The 19419-nt window shown below is 58.1% G+C and overlaps 7 protein-coding genes across 7 annotated transcripts; 5 read left to right on the forward strand and 2 right to left on the reverse strand.

Moving 5' to 3' along the window:
- Positions 1-92: 92 nt before the first annotated feature.
- Positions 93-1670, forward strand: SLS55_004048 (uncharacterized protein; the record flags this gene model as incomplete). Its single annotated transcript, XM_066775510.1, has 1 exon — positions 93-1670. One exon carries the CDS (start codon positions 93-95, stop codon positions 1668-1670), a length of 1578 nt encoding a protein of 525 aa, XP_066633391.1.
- An 852-nt stretch (positions 1671-2522) lies between these two features.
- Positions 2523-4564, reverse strand: DBF2 (serine/threonine-protein kinase dbf2; the record flags this gene model as incomplete). Its single annotated transcript, XM_066775511.1, has 3 exons — positions 2523-3503; positions 3549-3985; positions 4036-4564. 3 exons carry the CDS (start codon positions 4562-4564, stop codon positions 2523-2525), a joined length of 1947 nt encoding a protein of 648 aa, XP_066633392.1.
- Positions 4565-6379: 1815 nt separating this feature from the next.
- FUM1 (fumarase fum1) lies at positions 6380-8694 on the forward strand (the record flags this gene model as incomplete). The annotated part of the gene is made up of 4 exons (XM_066775512.1): positions 6380-6679; positions 7139-7385; positions 7436-8453; positions 8508-8694. 4 exons carry the CDS (start codon positions 6380-6382, stop codon positions 8692-8694), a joined length of 1752 nt encoding a protein of 583 aa, XP_066633393.1.
- A 244-nt stretch (positions 8695-8938) lies between these two features.
- Positions 8939-10129, forward strand: SLS55_004051 (uncharacterized protein; the record flags this gene model as incomplete). The annotated part of the gene is made up of 1 exon (XM_066775513.1): positions 8939-10129. The coding sequence occupies one exon, from the start codon at positions 8939-8941 to the stop codon at positions 10127-10129; it is 1191 nt and encodes a 396-aa protein (XP_066633394.1).
- A 416-nt stretch (positions 10130-10545) lies between these two features.
- On the reverse strand, positions 10546-12276 carry SLS55_004052 (uncharacterized protein; the record flags this gene model as incomplete). Its single annotated transcript, XM_066775514.1, has 1 exon — positions 10546-12276. One exon carries the CDS (start codon positions 12274-12276, stop codon positions 10546-10548), a length of 1731 nt encoding a protein of 576 aa, XP_066633395.1.
- Positions 12277-12563: 287 nt separating this feature from the next.
- Positions 12564-13103, forward strand: cyp1 (Peptidyl-prolyl cis-trans isomerase-like 1; the record flags this gene model as incomplete). The annotated part of the gene is made up of 2 exons (XM_066775515.1): positions 12564-12596; positions 12648-13103. 2 exons carry the CDS (start codon positions 12564-12566, stop codon positions 13101-13103), a joined length of 489 nt encoding a protein of 162 aa, XP_066633396.1.
- A 1740-nt stretch (positions 13104-14843) lies between these two features.
- Positions 14844-18725, forward strand: SLS55_004054 (uncharacterized protein; the record flags this gene model as incomplete). The annotated part of the gene is made up of 1 exon (XM_066775516.1): positions 14844-18725. The coding sequence occupies one exon, from the start codon at positions 14844-14846 to the stop codon at positions 18723-18725; it is 3882 nt and encodes a 1293-aa protein (XP_066633397.1).
- Positions 18726-19419: the final 694 nt, after the last annotated feature.

The following is a 19419-nucleotide window of genomic DNA, read 5'->3' on the forward strand; positions in this document are numbered from 1 at the left end:
GTCAATACAAACTCCCCATCACCCTGCTCAGTCTACTGTTCCGGTCGGAGCTGTTCCGGCAACGAGTGGCGTGCCGCCTTCAGGCTTCAAATATGGCCGTTCGAGCGACTCGGGCTTCGACCGCCCGTAAGACAAGGGCTGCAGTGAAGTCTGAGCCAGCGCAGCTATCCAGTCCACCCGCCACCCCTGCGCCTTCGAAACGAGGTGCGGCCAAAAAGGCATCTCATGCGCCTGTTGACTCGAAGGCTGCAACCAAAGAACCAAAGGACCACGTGAAAGCTGAACCCATCACCCCTAACACTGGTCGCAAGAGAGCTAGAGCCACTGCGAAAACAGCCGACGACATCAATGACCTGCCGCATGGTCTAGGTGCCATCCCATCGGTCGACGACGATCCAGCCGAGGACGAGAAGCCTGTTCCTAAGAAACGCAAGGCTAGATCTACTACTAAGAGCTCGAATCTAAATGTTTCCAAAGCTCTCGAAGATGCAGCCCCCTTGGCCGAAAAGCTCGCTGCGGACGACGAAGGAGATGCAAAGTCGGCCAAGAAGCAGACTGGCAAGCGCAAGACCAACAACTACGGTCTGACTCCTGGACAATCTCCCTATCCGGATTACCCTCACCCTACGCCGGAAGAATGCGAAGAAGTGACGCGCTTGTTGTCGAAAGTACATGGCAAAGTCCAAGCGCCGAAGGTAGTGCCAGCGCCATCTCTTACCACCACTGGCTGTGGTGAGGTGCCATCAGTGCTGGACGCACTGATCAGGACCCGTTTGAGCGCGGCAACTTCGGGCACAAACTCCTCACGTGCGTTCCAAGGTTTGGTCAAGCGCTTCGGCATCATCGAAGAAGGCGTGGGCAAAGGAAGCGTGAACTGGAACGCCGTCCGAGTGGCCGATACGAAAGCAGTGTTCGAAGCCATCAAGAGCGGTGGCCTCGCAGACGTCAAGAGCAAGGACATCAAAAAGATCCTCCAGATGGTCCACGACGAGAACCAAGCCCGCCACGATGCCCTCGTCAAGTCTTCAGCCAACGATCCCGCCGGTGCTGAAAACGAGAACACGCAAGAACGCGAGCTTGAGGTCGCCCGCGCCGAGTCCAATGTCCTGTCTCTCGACCACCTGCACGCGCTCTCGTCGAACGACGAGATCATGACGCATCTCCTGCGCTACCCAGGCATCGGCGTCAAGACGGCGTCCTGCGTCCTGCTCTTCTGCTTCCAGCGCCCCTCCTTCGCCGTCGACACCCACGTCTTCCGCCTCGCCAAATGGCTCCAATGGGTTCCGCCTGACGTCAAGAACGTGACCCGCGACTCCACGTACGCCCACCTCGACGTCCGCATCCCCGACGAGCTCAAGTACCCGCTGCACGCGCTCTTCATCCGCCACGGCAAGAGCTGCCCGCGCTGCAGGGCTATCACGGGCGTCGCCAGCGATGGCTGGGAAAAGGGATGCCCGATCGATCACCTGGTCACAAGGACGGGCGCGAGGAAGGGCAGCGGCGGAGCGGAGAACTCGGCAAAGAAGACACCGACGGCGACTCCGACCAATAGACGCAAGTCGAAGAAGACGTACGTATCCGAGGATGAGGAAAGCGAATTGAGCGACCTCGGCAGCAGCAGCGGCGATGAGGCGATCAGTGAGCCGTCGGATTTCGAGGACGAATCATGATTCTTTGCGAGGGTTACTTTGTGCAACCTCTCTCCTTGCTTTCTCTTTGCTTTTTCCTTGCCTTGCTTAAAAGCATAAATGTTCAAAGTTAATTTCATTAGCGTATGAATCATCCTAGGCATAGCACGTCTTGCGTCTACATGTAACGTTTGATCAATCCAGAACCTTGTCCTGCTCTCGTATGGAATCGTAAGAGAAGTTGTCAGCTTACGTATCATGGCACGTATAAGGAGGAAATTCGTACATCTTCCTGTTGATCAAACGCATATTTTTTTTCCAGAGCAATACTAATACACGGCAGCCGCAAACGACCCACCACCATCCGCTCCCGGGGGAAAATAGCGCACTGCATGCAAGACAGCGGCCAGCGACCGAACCAGAGCGCCATGTCTCGATTCCTTGAGCGCCAGCACCATCTTGACGACCACACCTGACTAACCGCCAGAAAAATGCATGAACCAAGAGGAAGATATAAAGCACAGCAGAACTTTATTTTGCGGAGAGCAAAAGAGACCTAAGAGTATGCTCGCAAAAACCAAACCCAAAGCAAAAAAGAATGAGGCCGCCGGGAATGAAAACGCCCCAAATTTGTGTATCGTCCCTTTTTTTCGTTGTCTGCAAAAGAACCGCAACCCGAGAAAGAGGATAGAACTTCAAAGCTCGGAAGGGGAAGGGCCGTGAAAAAGGGAAAAGAGAAGAGCAAAATCGAGAACGTGAGTCTCCCATCAGAGAGGGACGGGCAGACCCAAGGATAGAGGCCGGAGCCAGCCAGACTCGTTGTTCTTTGTCATGATTGGAATGTATAGTAACGGGGCGAGATCGAAGGTGTACAGAGAGGACACACGAGAAGACTTAGAAGATGGTTCCAAAATCTTCTTCGACCGTCTGCAGGGGTTTGCGAGGGCTCCCAGACTTGCTGGCATCGTCCGCGGGCTTGCGGTGCCTGAAAGTGAACCCGACGAACAAGCTCTTGGCCATCTTATCGTCCCTGTCTGCCAGGTTCTCCAGATGGGCCTGCTTCTCGTGAACCTCCTTGTACTTGGCCATGTCGGCCTCGCTGCCAAAGTCATCGAAGTAACCAGCATCGGTCTCGCTGTCCAGCTCGGGCACGAAGGGTGCCTTTTGTTCACGGAGGTTGTTCCAGTCTACCTCGGCGAAGTACGCATGGGAGTGGATCTCGCTGATGCCGCGGAAGCGCGAGGTCTTGGACGCAACTAGTCGGATGATCAGGTCCCATGTCCGCTTGCTAAGGAAATAGCTGGGATCCTCGTAAACAGGCTTCTTGAGGACGCGCTTCCAGTTCTTCAGGTTCTGCCAAGTCTCGTCGACGGTAGCACCGGCAAAAGGCGGGTAACCAGCAAGGGCTTCGAAAAGCATGCATCCAAGACTCCAGTAATCAACGGTGAAGTCATACTCTTCGCCCTTCAGCACCTCGGGCGCCATGTAATCGGGACTGCCCACGATACTCTTAGCGTAGTTGACCTCGCGTTCGCGCAATGAGCGGTAACCGTCTCGTCTCTCGGCAGCAGTCCGGTCTTCAACAGGGCGACCAAATGGCACGGGGAAGTTGCCAACGGATTCGAGCTTGATGCGCATGGACTCAATCTTGGCTGGTGCCAGCATACCGGCGGCAAGACCGAAATCAGTAAGCTTTACATGTCCGGTGCTGTCGATGAGGAAGTTTTCTGGCTTCAGGTCTCTGTGAATGTAGCCCAACACGTGCAGAGCGTCAACGCAGGAGAACATTTCTGCGACATAGAAGCGCGCGTGACGGTTGTGCAAGACGCCAGTGTTGTTGAGAAGAGTGCGGAAGTCACCACCAGGTACGTATTCCTACGAGTCATTAGCACTCGTCGAAATTGCCATTGTGAGAGGAACATGAAGACTTGCCATTGCAAGGTAGATGCTCTTGTCATCCTGGAAAGCGTAGAGTAGCCGAACCAGCCATTCGCTCTTTGCGTTTGTCAGAATATCACGCTCGGTGAGAATGTGCCTGACTTCGTCAAGCTTGAACAAGAGCTTCTTGCTCATGACTTTCAGAGCGCAGACTTCGCGTGTGTCCTTCTTCTGCGCTAGGTAGACCTGACCGTAGCCGCCCTGGCCGACCTGCGTGAGGATCTGGAAGTCACCATGCCTCAACCTGGTGCGCCTCTTCCGCAAGTTGGCACGCTCGCGTCCGAGATACTTGTGCAGCACCTCGTTGTACTCCTCCTCAGACGTATCAGGCGGAGGGGGGTATTGAGTCTTGAACGCTGCGAGGCGGTTCTGTCGGTTGTGGACGTAGGAAAGCAGGTCGTAGTAATAGTCCAGAAAGTCTGGGATGGTCAGCTTTTGGCAACGTGCCATTGAAGAAGACCCAACTTACACAGCTGAGTCACGTTGGCCAATCGCTTCACCGAAGGCTTCTGGAGCTTCTCAATGTCCTCTGGAGAAAGGCCGCGCTGCACGTTCTTGCCAACAGAGCCACCGCGGGTAGATGGGCGGTAGGGTTCTTGACGGGAGGCAGCGGCGTGGGTAGGGTAGCTATCCTTATGCTGCAGGCCCGGCCGGCTCGGCGGAGTGTTCTCCTTGTTTGCTCTACGCGTCGGGGTGCCCGGCGCCTCGGGATAGTCCTGGAAGCCGGATTTGGTGGGCGAGTGCGGTGTGGGACGGCCAATTTTACTGGGAGACCCGGCAGTAGGCTGGAGCTTCAGCGCATTGTCGAAGACGCCAGGCAGGTCGTAGGCGCCGGGCGGCGCGTTGGCCTTGCTCGGGCTGCCGGTTGGGGTCTGCTGCGGCGAGAAGAAGGCATTGGCGCCTGGAGTGATAGGGCGGTCGAACATATCGTTGGCGCGCCGGGTGTGCAGAGGAGGAGGAAGCGGAATGTTGGAATTGAAGGCGTTCCTGTCGGCCATGTCGGACTAGTTGGGCCGCCGCGGCGGTGAGCGGGGCTCGAAGCGGGCGCGAGGAAGCGGCGGGGTGGGTGGTGGGCAGCGGGAAGCAACGGCGTGGGCGCGCGGGCGCTGGGGAGAGGCGCGCAGAGTGTTGTTGTTGTTGCGAGGACGGCGGATCGACTGGCGGGGCCGATATGTATGTCCTGGCGTCCCGCGGCAAGCTCAGCTCAGTTGGGCGCTGGCTGGGAATGAAATCAACGGCGCGGCTGCACACGCCCTGGCAACCACGAAGCTCGGACCCTAGGTGCCAACACAGCAGCGTCCATCTCCCTGTCGGCAGCCCACCGCTCTGTGCCACCAGCACTGAAACACCCAGTAGTGCTCGCGTTTGCGGCAGTTGCGATGCTCCAAAAACCATGGCCATCCCTGCGTCTCGCCGCCGGCTGCGAGTCAGGCTCGACGCTGCGGAGTCAGTCACCGAGGCCCCGCGTGATGCGCGCAATACAGTGGGGCCGACTCTCTGCTGCTGCCCTGCCGCAGCGATCCGGCTCAGCCCGAGCCCAGCAGATCGCATCACTGTACACGATGCCTCTGTTTGCCATCTCTGTCGCCTCGCAGGTAGGCGAGCTTTGGTCTTGGCGCTTCCGCGCGCCATGCGCCTGCTAGTGAGAGAAGCAGAGGGGGCGTGTGGAGCACAGTGCGGCTGAGGGCAGCGGTGCCTGGGACCCACTTTCCATCAGTTAGGCAGCATTGTTTGCTCCCCTCTCGTACGACGCCTTTCCTTATTATTTACCAGCAGGCAAGATATAAGCCTGTAGTTTCCGCGCAATCGAGAGCAGCTCTCACTTCCCACCAGTCAGGACTTCCGTCAGTAAGCAGTACTAGCGTAACCGAGTGTGACCCACAGCATCAACGTGTGAAGATGTGTAAGGTCTGCAATGCGTCGCATTCTCCTTACGTGCTGGACAGCACCGCGCAAGCATCCATCTCCCAGGTCATCGGTATACACCCGTTCCAAGGCGACCGGGTCTTCACCACTGGGAAAGACTGGTGGGATATTTACGGGTCATCAGGCAGTATCTCCGGCTTATGTCTGCCCAATCGCTCGAGCGCATTGTTCGATGGCCAGGGTTGTGAATAACAATAGGAGCAAACGCACGCTAAACAGCAGGCCTTTCGTCAGTGGCGGCTATGAAGAATCGAGGTCCTTAGCGCGACGCTATCTCAATTTCAAACGCAAAGCATTCTTGGGAGTCGTCATTGGTCTTCAGCATTGGCTTTCTGCCTTACCGCTCGGACGATCGACCGGCGCGCGATCACCACGCGGCATGCCGAATTCGGTGCATGTGCGAGCGCCGCACTGTGGCACAGCCTCCAGGATCGGACGGCGGCTGTGCCCGGACTTCGGCTTCGGCTGCTGGAGGCTTGATATTTCCCTTACCCCATCGGGAAACCCGGCATCTTTGTTCGCTTTCTCCATCCGCGTCCACAGGCAAGCTCCGAGACAAGGCCCACGATCCACCATCAAGGCTGGAATGTTCTATAGAATGATCGTCTCACTAAAGGTGCTTTGGTGGCCATCGCCGAAGTCGAGTCGCGACACAATACCTGGATAAGATCAGCCAAGCTATACTTTAACAGTTAAAAGCTAAAAGTCGACAGGCGCTGGTTGATATGCGGGGCGTCAATCCGTTTTCAGGGCCGTCCGACACAGTGAACCCTTATGCCGACCAGCTCTTGGACATTACCAACTTGTTAATCGTTCCGGGAAGCAGTCCGTCCGAGAATCCGGCCTACCCTTCATCGCGCCAGAACCTTCCCCCCCTCAGCTTTAACATGACTACCAGCACAGCGCAGCCCGGTTCGAAGATTGATTTTGTCTTCTCGGATGAGACGAATGTCCCCAGCTTCGATGACGGCAAGAGCTACTACGCCGTCTTCTTTCACGGAGTGAACAGCATCAGCGTTCCGCTGGATACGAAGACAAACTCGTCTGTGGTTCCGGCAGAGTTTGATGCGGCGAGTGGGATCTTCATCGGTGTTTTGGCAGACACGGAGGGAGCGCCGACTTTGGAGAGCGTGGTGGCCGGCCCCATGTTTCTCCTGGAGCAATCCCAGGCACCACGCAGCAGATCTGTGAGCCGGTCGCTCCAGTGACAGCGCTGGGGGCTCCGAATGGAATGGTGATGATGGAGGGATGCGCGCGGAGATAGACGTCGGCATTGACAGGTGGTGGATGTGCTCTGTGCGGAGCCTCCGATCCTCGGGCGAACGTAAATGTCGCGAAGATGTGCAAGTGCGGCCCGGTAATACCCGATGGCCAAATAACTTCGTTTGGGGCTCCGCAACTCCAGAAAGCTCCCTTCTCAAGTCTGCGGTGTTCGTGTGCCCTGCCTCCATCGACTTCGAAGCCAATTGCGGTCCAATCCCCATCACCCCGCCATGCTTAAGCTCCGCACCATCGCCCGGCCCGGTGCCGAGGCCCTGCTCCGCCCTGCTGCACATGCGCGCGCCGCCCTCCCCGCCTCGATAGCCAGGTCATCCGCCCGCTCCATCAACACCCGCGCCCTGCAATCCGCGCGGCCCCAGTTGCAGGCCTCGAAGACCGCTGCTCTGCGCTCCTTTGCGACCACTTCCAGGATGGCGGCCAACACCAGGACTGAAAGCGATGCCTTCGGCGAGATCCAGGTCCCCGGCGACAGGTACTGGGGAGCTCAGACCGAGCGCTCGCTGGAGAACTTCAAGATCAACCAGCCCCAGGACCGCATGCCGCCGCCCATCGTCAGGGCCTTCGGTATCCTGAAGGGTGCTGCCGCCACTGTCAACATGAAGTTCGGCCTCGGTACGTAGCCCCGCCTGCCCCCGCTTGGGCTATCGCTGACGCTGCTGTAGACCCCAAGGTCGGCCAGGCCATCCAGCAGGCCGCCGCCGAGGTCGCCGACCTCAAGCTCGTCGACCACTTCCCTCTCGTCATCTGGCAGACCGGCTCGGGCACCCAGTCCAACATGAACGCCAACGAGGTCATCTCCAACCGCGCCATTGAGATCTTGGGCGGCACCATGGGCTCCAAGAAGCCTGTCCACCCCAACGACCACGTCAACATGTCCGCTTCCTCCAACGACACCTTCCCTACCGTCATGCACATTGCTGCCGTTCTCGACTTTGAGGAGTCGCTGCTCCCCGCCCTCCGCAGCCTCCGCGACGCTCTGGACAAGAAGGCCAAGCAGTGGGAGAATCTCATCAAGATCGGCCGTACGCATCTGCAGGATGCTACCCCGCTGACTCTTGGTCAGGAGTTCTCTGGCTACGTCCAGCAGCTCGACTTCGGCATTCAGCGCGTCGAGTCGTCTCTGCCGCGCCTGAAGATGCTCGCCCAGGGTGGTACCGCCGTTGGTACCGGTATCAACACCTTCAAGGGCTTCGCTGAGGGAATCGCTGAGGAGGTCAGCAAGATGACTGGAACCCAGTTCGTCACTGCGCCGAACAAGTTCGAGGCTCTCGCTGCTCACGACGCCGTCGTCGAGGCTCACGGCCAGCTCAACACTCTGGCTACCTCGCTCTACAAGATTGCCCAGGACATCCGTTTCCTCGGCTCTGGCCCCCGCTGCGGTCTCGGGGAGCTGAAGCTGCCCGAGAACGAGCCCGGCTCGTCCATCATGCCCGGCAAGGTCAACCCCACTCAGTGCGAGTCTCTCACCATGATCTGCGCCCAGGTCTTCGGTAACCAGGCCGCCACCACTTTTGCCGGCTCGCAGGGTAACTTCGAGCTCAACGTCTTTAAGCCCGTCATGATCAGGAACCTGCTCCACAGCTCCAGGCTTCTGGCTGATGGCATGAGGAGCTTTGAGAAGAACCTCGTCGAGGGTCTCGAGGCTGATGAGGCCAAGATTGCCTCCATCATGAAGGAGAGGTGAGTCGGATTGATGCTTTGCACGTTTGACAGATTTGCTGACGAGTGCTCTAGTCTTATGCTTGTGACTTGCCTGAACCCCATCATTGGCTACGACATGGCCTCCAAGGTCGCCAAGAATGCTCACAAGAAGGGCCTCACGCTCAAGCAGAGCGCAATGGAGCTCAAGGCTCTTAGCGAGGAGGACTTCACCAAGTACGTCCGTCCCGAGCTCATGATTGCTCCCAAGGAGAAGAAATAAATTCACTGGAATGGGACGAAATGCCGTGAATGTATATAATAAATGTATCAAAAAGGAATATACGCTGTTGAAAGAAGCCCAGTTGCCCATTGGTGAGAACATGCATATTCACATTGCGCTTCCGGAAAGTGATCGAGCAGCCTTATCGATAAGGGATTTTTGACAAACAGCCCGCCTCGACCAGAAAGCCGACAGCAACAACACCACACTCCACATCCCACCCACCACGCTCCAAAACACAACAATGGCAGTCGACACCGCCACCGCACCGGGCGCAAACGGCGGCGCGCCGCAACTCTCCTTCCCGCGCGACATTTTCGCCGCCCTCTCGCCCGCGCCTTTTCTACTCGCCCACCTCGATGCCAGCAGCAGCACCGGCTCGGAAAGCGGCAAGCAAAAAACCACCACCACCACCCGGCCCAACGGCCGCGCGCCGACCGAAAGCCGCACGCCGACCATCAACACGGGCTCGCTGACGCACTGCGCGGGCAGCGCCGTCGTGCGCGTAGGCGACACGGCGGTCGTGTGCGGCGTGCGGGCGGAGATCCTCAAGGCCGCCGACGTGCCGAACCCGCCGCGGTACGAGGGCGTGGCCATCGCGGACGCGCAGGAACCGCAGGAGGAGGAGGACGAAGAAGAAGGGTCGTGGGACGACAGAGAGGAGTTGGAGCGCCTGGGCCTGCTGGTGCCGAACGTCGAGCTGGCGACGGGCGCGACGCCCGCGCTGATGCCGGGCCAGCCGCCGTCGGCGAGGGCGCAGGCGCTGACGAGTCGGCTGCTGGGCGCGATGCTGGCGGCGAGGGTGGTGAGGGCGAGGGATCTGAGGGTGACGTACAAGGCGCCGAGGATGGAGGGCGAGGGCGAGGGCGAGGAAGGGGACGAGGAGGACGGCGGGAGGGAGGTCAAGGCCTATTGGACGCTGTATGTGGATGTGCTGTTCATCAGCTTGGACGGCAATGCGTGGGATGCTGCGTGGGCGGCCGTCGTCGCGGCGCTGAGGGACACCGTCTTGCCCCGCGCGTGGTGGGATGCGGATATGGAGGCGGTCCTGTGCTCGGACCGTGTGGAGGAGGCGAGGGGCTTGAGGTTGAGGGGACAGCCGGTGGCGCTGTCTTGTGCGGTATTTGAGCCGGGGAAGGGAAGGGGTGTCGGCGCGCCAAAGGTGTTGGGGGTTGGTGGAGAGGATGGGCAGGCTTCGGAGGATCAGGAGAGGGCGTGGGTACTGGCGGATCCTGATGAGTTTGAGGAGACGAACTGTCAAGAGACGGTTAGTGTGCTGGTGGATGTCGTGGGCGGACAATGTGTGCTGCACGCCATCGAGAAGAGCGGCGGCGGTGTTGTGAGCAGGGATGTGCTCCGTGGTGTGGTGGGGTTTGCGGAAGAGAGATGGAAGGTTTGGGACAAGGCGTTCAGTGAGACTGGCGGCAAAAGCTGAATGGGCGCCCAGCCGTCATCATGAAAAGTTCAAGTTCGATAAAGATTTCCAGTCCGGCGCCACGACCTCAAAGACAGCCGTGGAGAAAGGCTTGGGTTCCTGCTCCATTGGCACGTAATACATTGACACGGTGCAGCGTATGGTTCAGTCATTGGGAAAGGGATGCTGAAGCAAACCACTGTGCATTGACGGTCTTCTAAGGCTGGTCAATCATGTCGACAAGCCTGATGAGACTAACCAAAGGTTACTTCAAGAAACACTATTATACTCTCCCCGGCTCTCTGTTTCAACCACGACTTGAAAAACTGAGGAAATCCAAAGGTAGAGGAGCAAATCAGACAAGATTAGTTGAAGCTTTGACCTTCAGTTCAAATAAACTACCTAGTTCTGCTTGTCCTCTATGGTTACTTCGAGCCTCAAGACCAATCGGCCGCAAAAGCGTGCTCCTCCGCCCCCAGCACTCTACCCTCCGTTTTCCCACCGTACACACCTCCATCCAGAATCCACTGCTCATTATCGTCATTATCATCTTGGACCCTCCTCCACAACGTCTTCTTTTCTTTCTCCCTTGCTTTACCCTTGCCACCACCCTCGTCCCCATCCACCTTCGCAATCGGCCGTATCAGCCCACCAAGCAACGGATTTTTACTAAACGCACCACCCCCCCTCGTCTTATCCGGGGGTGGCGCCCGATGCAGAGGCCCCGTATCCTCGTCTACCTCCTCGTCCACATCGGCATCGCTAACCGGGCTCTGCGGCCGCTCCGCCGCCGCCATCTTCCTGACGATCTTGCCCCCGGCTAAATCGATGGACGCGACGACGCGCCTCTTTTCGTACTCAGGACGGGCTGCCCACTCCTGCTCGCGCAGGATCTTCTGTTGGCGCTTGAGCTGCAACGCGCGCTCCTGCGGCGACGCCCACATGTTGGTGCCGGACGACGGCGTATCGAAGTCGGCGGCCTCGTCGAAGATGCGGGTACGCTTGGCATTGTTGGCCTGGAAGGACAGCAGCTTGTCGCGGTGCGCCTGCGCGGCCTTCAGCTTCTCGCTCTCGGAGTCCGACGGCGCCGGTGACGGGGACGGCGAGGGTGACAGCGCGGGGCTGGTGGTGTGCGAGGATAGGAAGGCGGCGCCGGTCATGTGGCGCGGCTTGCTGGCGGCGACCTCTGCGCGTTTGTTCGCGGCGTTGTTGGCCTCCATGCGTTCGCGGCCGCGCTCCTCGCGCAGGATGCGTACCATGGACTGGATATCGGCTTGTGATAGTAGCGGCTTCTCGCAGAAGGTGCATGGGCCGAGGCCTTCCTTGACGCAGACAATCTTGCCGCAGTTCATGCAGTTGGGCGCCGCCTCGAGCAGCGGGTGCCGCGTCGCCATACAGCCGCACCGCCGCTTCGCGTTCTCCTCTGGCGTGGTGGCCGAGAGAGCGGGGTTCGTCTGCACTTCGAGCGCACGAATGGCTGAGTCCAGGTCGTTGAGCACGGAGGATTGGCCATGGCCTGGCGTGCCGCCGGTGATTTGCACTTTGGCTTTGGGTTTGCTGCTGCTGTTGGGAGCGGGCGAGGCGGTGCGTGAGACATTGCGGGAGGCGTTCTTGGAAGAAGAGAGGGAGTCGGAGATCAGAGGGCCGGCTGCTGAAGGAGGCGGTTTCACGCGCGGGTTTGTTGAGGTGGACGTGTTCTGAGGGATGGGCAGCTGTTTGGCGTCGGGCTTCTCCTGCAGGTTGAAAGCGCTGTGGACGGTCTCCTTGATGTCCTTGCGCGGCTTAGGTGAGCCGGACATGTAATCGTCTTCGTCCCGTTTCAGGTAGGCGCCGGCAAAGTTGCCGGATTGCTCAACTTGACGCGCGGGCAGCTGATGGATGTTGTTCTTTTTCTTCTTCTGGCCGCCCCTCTTCGCCTTGGGGACTTCCGAGGGGCCATTCTGTGCTTGGGTTGATGATGAAGGAGCAGGGCTGCGGCGAGAGTTGAAGTTGGTAATGAATTCCAAGGCCTGTGGCGAGTCCCCCAAGAGGTTCTTGAGGTGGTCTGCAGCTGCAGCTGGCGATTGCGATTCACTGTATGTGATGATCTGCGTGAGAGAATCGGCGTCCAGAGGAAGCAGGCGCTCCAGCTGAGGCGAAGCCCAGGCGACGAGGGCTGGGTCCGACATCTGTGGCGCAGTCTGCAGGTGACGGTCTCTGATCAGGCTCCGAGCGGAAGCGGATCTGCAACTTTGTGTCAGATCTGAAGACCAACCGTCTAATAATGTTCCGGGATGTCCAGAGGCGGACGGGAGGCAGCAGCCGCGGGCGATGACGCGAATGGCGGCTGAACTGCGGCTCGACGGCCGGGCTTTCTGCTTCTGGGCGCGCGATGGAAGCTTCTCTCCACTCCACCAACCCCGCGCTGCCAATCAATTCCCCGTTCTCGCGTGCAGCCTCCTCCGGAAACAGCAACATGGCTACCGACGTCGCTCTCGAGACCTCAATGGTGAGCCCCTCTCATCGTACTCACGCCTCGTTGTAGCTAACCCGGCGCCAGGGCAACATCGTCGTCGAGCTCTACAACGACCATGCCCCGCGGACCTGCAAAAACTTCGCAACCCTTGCCCAGCGCGGATACTATAACAATGTCGTCTTCCACCGCATCATTCCTAACTTCATGGTCCAGACCGGTGATCCCACCGGCACCGGTCGCGGAGGCCAGTCCATCTACGGCGAGAAATTCGAAGACGAGATCTCCACCTCTCTCAAACACACCGGCGCTGGCATCCTGAGCATGGCCAACAGTGGGCCCAACACCAACGGGAGCCAGTTCTTCATTACCCTGGCGCCCACCCCATGGCTTGATGGGAAGCACACCATCTTCGGTCGCGTCAAGAGTGGTCTGCGCATTGTGCAGCGCATGGGTCTCGTCAAGACCGACAAGGAAGACAGGCCCGATGAAGAAGTGAAAATCGTCAAAGCTAGAATTCTCGAGAAGGATGAGGAGGTGTGAAGACATTCGGGATCCTCGGTTTCTTCCAAGGGCGTGGAGTGTCGATGATGGCATTGCCCACATGCTATGGGTTGCCAAGGGGACCCTCAACATCCTTCGTGCACGCCCTACTCGATCACCAGGCTGAGTCTATCCGTCCTGGACAGGAGACATAGCGATTCCCCTCCCGGATGTTGCGGCCAAAGACTGCGGACGCATTGCATCCGCCATCAAGAATCGAAGTTCAACTTCCGTCTCTGTCGGATTGCCGTAACTGTAGCGAGCCATCAAAGCACACCCAGACAGCATGCATGACTATTAATCCCGGCTTTTCTAGCCATTACTGGTAAAGCCGGGGCTCAGCACTCAGTTCTTCATGGCCAGATGAAGCCTGGGCCTATGGAAGCGCTCACGTTCGCAAGCGCCTACGTATCTCCCTAGGTAACATTTCGAAATTTAGTTGAGGCACAAAGATACACTGCTGGAGCACCTCCGACGAGATTTCCTGCGAATACATTTCGTCCCATGTTCGGGTCCATGTAACGTGTAGCCACACGCAACATCTCTGATCTGGCTTCTCACGTCTGTTGAATGAGAATGGGACTGGCGCCGCATCCAACCTTTCTGGGACCCTCCTGGAACCTGTTGTCTGCAGCACCTCTCATACGTACTTGTCGTGAAGGGCGCCTAATCACTGGGAAAGACTGGACTCTCACCTCTTAGCGCCATCGGTACATCACCATGAATGCGCAGGGTCTGTCTCGGCCGGAGTGCTTTTGGCCTCTTAAACAAATCGAATCGTCTTTCTCGCCTATTGGAGCCGCATGTGATCTCTCGTTGATCACCATCTCCCCGACGAAACATGTACCATCTCTGAAGCTGAGATGTTGGTTTTCTATACGCCAGATCTTAGCGCCAGGCACAATCTCGAGTGGGGCGTGCATCGCGCTCTGCACAATGACAATGTGATTGTGATGAGTAACCGCTGGCTCGCAGGGCCTCCTGAGTGGTTGACCCGACTATGACCGCGGCGGTAAACGTCGGACGATGCCATAGCTTTCGTAGAACTGGGCCTTCTCAATTGCGTCAAGGCTCGTTCGAGAAGCACCCGCTGTGCGAAAACAGGTTTCTGCCCATGCCTTAGTAGAAGCTTGGAATGACCGGCTTTTCTTACCTCTATGGCCCGCTTGGCGCTATTCTTAGCTGCGAAACGATCTACCGTCCCCAAACATGTCACACTAGCGACATTATAGCCTATCTTGGTGAGAGTTGGAAAGCTCTCTGGAGGATCTGTCTGGCTGTGGGAGCTACAACTTCTCTCGGACGTTTGCTCCCACTAGCCACGCGACAGAGACAGAAAAGAGTAAGACTTTTGCAACTCACTGTGGGTCCACCTACTTACTTGAGCTTAAGATCGAGCCCACGCGACGTTTATCAAACCAAGATGGTCTCGCGTCGGAGAAGAGGTGACGGGGCGGACGTTTGTGCGCTGACGTTTCATCGAGCGCCAACTGAAACTGTGCAAGCATCAGCAACACACCACGCGAGAAAGCTTCGCCTCGCCTCCACCGTTTCGGCTCTTCGGTCGATAGCCGAATGCTATGTAATATGAGCATCGGCCAAGTGAATGAGGGCCTTGGTCCTTCTCTCCATCCAGGATCGCTCAGTCGACCGCGCCCAGATACATATGTGCTGGCCACAAAAGTATCGCTAAACATATTTTTCATATCTCATGTCTTTCCGAATTACTTTTGTTTAATAATGTCTTCCAAGACACAAACCGCACCCCGAAAAGGTGTCGCAGCGGGCGACTCTGCTCAACACCAGCGGTACATATCGTTCAAGGCCCTACTCATTGGGCTCTGTGCCCTCTTCGCTTCTTTCTTCTTCCTGGCCAGTTCGAGGATCCTGCATAAACCAAAAAGCCAGGTTGACCTCATTTTTGAGGAGCTTGCTCCCTCTGTTACCCGAGCGGACCTGAGGGAAGCTACTGCTGCCGTCAATGAAGTTCTCAGCCAGCTCATTGTCGAGCTCAGGGCACATTCTTCACGCCCGTCGAAACATCCCCCGGGGGAACCTACGAAGGAGCTCGAGCCGGCAAAGAGACAGTTGATCCCCAACCTCCTTGGCGGGCTTTTCGATGACGACGATACGAGTGATGACAGTAAAGGAAACGCAGCCGAGGGATCAACAGCAGGCACTAATGATGACGACGGCGGGTTGAGCAGCCTCTTGAGCGGGCTCCTTGGAGGAGGAGATGGTGGTAGCGATGGTCCTATTTCCACGTTGGCTAAGCCCCTCGTCAACGCGATAGGTAACCTGGTGTCCGAGGGAGTTTCGGGGCAGGGGCCTCTTGGAGGAATCTTGGGCGGCATCACGGATGCTCTCGGCTCAGGTGCCAACGCTCTAGGGGCTGGTGTGGGTGAAGGTGCCATCAAAGGCCTTAATCTCGGAAACATGACGACGATCCGGACGACGAACAAGGCCCAAGGTTCTGGGATATCGGCTATCGCCAAGAACTTGGGTGAAGGCGCATCCGAAGCCATCTTCTCGAACCTCGATATCGGCAAATTAACGCCATCGTCAGAATCGCTTGCACTCGCGGCGAGTGCCCTCGGAAGCGGTCTTGGAAACGGCAGCGCATCCGGCCTCAAACTCTCGCCGAACATCTCTAGCCCTGATACCGCCCAAACTGGAATTGCTGGGTTGGCTGGCAACCTCGGATTCGGCTTGACCGACGGCCTCTTTGGCAACATTGATGCCGCGTCACTCCTGAATGGCCAAACGAGTCAGGGCTTTATGAAGACTCTGGCGCAGATACCCGGCCCGGCAGGGAGAGGTCTTGGACAGGGCGCCGCAATCGGCTTGAGGCTTGCAAATGCCAGCTCTGCCTCGACGGATAACAGCAACAATACTTTCGATGCCAGCACGGCAAGCGAGTCATTCGCTCGCGAGCTGGCCTCTGGCTTTCTGGGCAATACCAACATTCAGCAAGTCGACCAGGAACAACTCCTTGCAACTGTTGCACAGGTAGCCCCAGCTGTTGGACAAGGTCTCGGAAGAGGTGCGGCTGCTGGCCTGAAAGGGCAGAGCTCTGCATCTACAGCCTCGTCCTCGCTCCCGCCAGCCTCCTCTGCGGCTTCTGTCAAGGGAGCTGGCGACAAGCGTCAGGCCGACTCAACCACATCAGATTCTGGATCCCTGGATTTCCAAGGGATTGCAGGAGACTTCTCTGAAAGCCTCGCCCAAAGCTTCATCGGCAATGTCGACGTATCACAACTCGGTGGCGCTGAAGCGCAGAAGCAACTTCTCAACACCCTCAGTCAGGCTGCACCATACGCCGGTTCTGGGCTCGGTCAAGGTGCTGCGGAGGGCCTTGGTCTTACCGACAAGGCCCGATCTGGATCCGCAGGTAGCAAGAGAGTAGCCACAAGGCAGACTTCAGGGGAAGAAGATGACGATGCGAGTGTCGGCGATATCGCCCAAGACTTTACGCGCTCGCTATCGTCCACGTTCCTGTCCAATGTCAACCTCAGTTCTCTGGTATCGAATGCGGCTGGTCAAGGCTCTGAGATGATCGGTCCCGCCGTACAGGGTCTTGCCCAAGGTCTCGGCGGTGGCGCTGCTACCGGACTTGGTTTGCAAAAGGACGTACAGGAGCCTATCGACAGCCAGGACATTGAGTCCGTCTTGAAAGGATTCAGCCGCTCCCTTACTACGAGCTTCCTCGCCAACGGCACATTGGAAAATATCCAGGCGAAGGCTGCCAACGCTGCATCTATCCCGGTTGTTCCCGCGGTGCAGGGCCTCGCAAAGGGCTTCGGCAGCGGTGCAGCCTCCGCTTTCGGTCTCAAGGAAGCTACTGTCGTAGATCCCAGTGCCACAGACATCCCCACTGTCGCGCAGGGATTCTCTGACTCGCTCACCCAGAGCTTTCTATCCAATGGTACCGCTAAGAAGCTCACAGACATGCTTGGCGATCAGGGACCTGTGATGCTTGCATCCATCGTTGAAGGCCTCGGCAGGGGATTTGGCAGCGGAGCCGCCGAGTCTCTCGGTCTACAATCCGCTGAATCCGATTCGGACAGTTCTGACAGTTCAGATTCGGAATCAGAAGATTCGGACTCGGAGGATTTGGACGCTCCCACAGTGGCGCAAAAGTTCAGTAAAGCGCTGACCACCAGCTTTCTCACCGACGACACGCTTGATAAGATCACCCAAAAAGCCATGAGCGCTGGAGGGGGACTTGGCGAAAACATAGACTTTTCTAAGCTTGCCGAAGGTCTCGGGATCGGCCTCATCGATGGCGCAAGCACGGCCATCTTCATGCAGACTGGCATGGATAATGCCAGCCTGACAGAGAACTCACAGCAGTTCAACGACACTGTTGGTGGAGCTGCCACCGGCTTTGGCCGCGGCGTATCCAGTGAAGCTATCAAGGCTGTCTTCTCGGCGTTTGGGAACAAGGACGTGGCCGGCAACCTCGCCGATGAACTCGACACCAGCACTGATCTCGTCAACACCCCTGCCGGCTCTTCTCCTTCGGACGCTCCCACCACAAGCAAGCGCTCCGTCGCTATAGCTCGCAAACCCGCAAAGCGCCAAGCACAGCTCAACACCACCGACGCCGTCAACGCCCTCGCCCAAAACCTCAACATCACCACACTAAACAGCCTCATCCAACAGGGCGCCGACGCCCTCGGCTGCACCGGCGTCGGCGGACTAATCCAAGTCGGCCTCGGCCTGCAGCAAAACCTCCTCGACGGCCAAACGCCCAACCTCCCGTCCCCCAAAAACATCCCCTTCCTCTCCCAACTCGACCAAACCATCAACATCACCTCCTCCAACAACAACGACCTCTTCCTCTTCCAGCTCGACCTCCCCACCCTCACCCTCACCGTCAACCGCCTCCCGATCGTCAAGCTCGCCGCCTTCCTCGCCGCCCACGTCGCCGCCGTCGCCCTGGCCTTCTACCTCCTGCTCCCCGCCGCCCTCGCCCTCGGCGCCGCCCGCGGCCTCGCCGTCGACATCCTGAACCGCCCGGACAAGCTGCGCTTCGCCCCGCGCGCCGTCACCGCGCTGCAGGCGTTCGCCGTGCCGGCATTCGCCGCCGCGGGCGCGGGGCTGGGGGCCGCGGCCGCCGGGAGCGCCGCGCACGCGCGCACGCCGCATCAGATCGTGGGGTGGGTCACGCTGGGGGCGGCGGTGCTGGGGGGCGGCCTGCACGTCGCGGCCACCAGAGCCAACGCCAACGCCAACGGAGAGGCCGCCGGGGCGAAGAAGAAGAATGCGGCGGCGGTGGACGCGAAGCAGCAGCACCAGCAGAAGACGTTGAGGCGCGCGAGCGACGCCGTGGCGCAGCTGGTCCTCGGTCTCGCCCAGGTCGAGCTCGTCCTGGGGTTCCAGGATCTGAACGAGATCAGCTTTTGCGCGACGCAGGGGGTGCCGTTGCCGTTGGCCGTGGCGGCCGGGGCCGTGTTGACGGCGGTGGTGTTTGGGAGCGCGGGTGCGGTGGGGTTGAAGGTCGTCGTGGGCAGGTGGGGGAGGGAGAGGAGGAAGAATGGTGGCGCGGCGGCGGGGGAGGAGAAGGGGACGGGGGAGGCGGCGCAGCCGCCGGCTTTGGTGTCGCGGTTTAGCACTTGAGTAGTCTGGAGACACGGAAGAATTGAGAGCTGATCGTAACGAATGGCTTGTGTAATGCTTCATTTGATTGTACCGTAACAGACTAATATGATATGGATGGTCCGCTGTCCATCACCTCTTCGCACGCCACCTGGAAGCGCATTTGTAACCAGGGGGAAATGGAAGCGAGGATGTAGTGCATGTCCAGCACCTATGACGCTGATCCCTGACCGCTTAGCTCTCAGGAACTAGTTGCACGGTACGCATCACCCAACGACGTCCCTGAACCACCATGTAACAGCCACGCTGAATCTCGAATAACCATAGCACTTTCAACAAAGTACCTTTGACCAAACGCTTTTCGCCAAGCCCGAGCTACTGTGGCATGGTATAAAATAAATGGAACGCAGATCCTCCAAAATTCAAAGAGAAAAGATTCCCACTCCAAACACCTCGCGATACCAGTGCGAGGCATCGCGTGAACCCGAACTTCTTCAGGAACGACTGTGTTTTGGATGTTGATGGTATTTGATTTCAGTGTGTTCAGTTTCCTCAAGGATGTATTAAAGGCTTCGTCTGGAGTAATATGGTCAGCACGCCAGCCGTCGCCTCGCCACTCTTCTTTTTCAATGCCGTACTATTAATGCTTGTAAGGAGTCAAATAACACACAAAAATTGGGGTATGGGTATGAAATAAAAATAAAATGAACGAGAA

Source organism: Diplodia seriata (assembly GCF_021436955.1).
Source record: "Diplodia seriata strain FDS-637 chromosome Unknown scaffold_4, whole genome shotgun sequence".
Taxonomy (NCBI): domain Eukaryota; kingdom Fungi; phylum Ascomycota; class Dothideomycetes; order Botryosphaeriales; family Botryosphaeriaceae; genus Diplodia; species Diplodia seriata.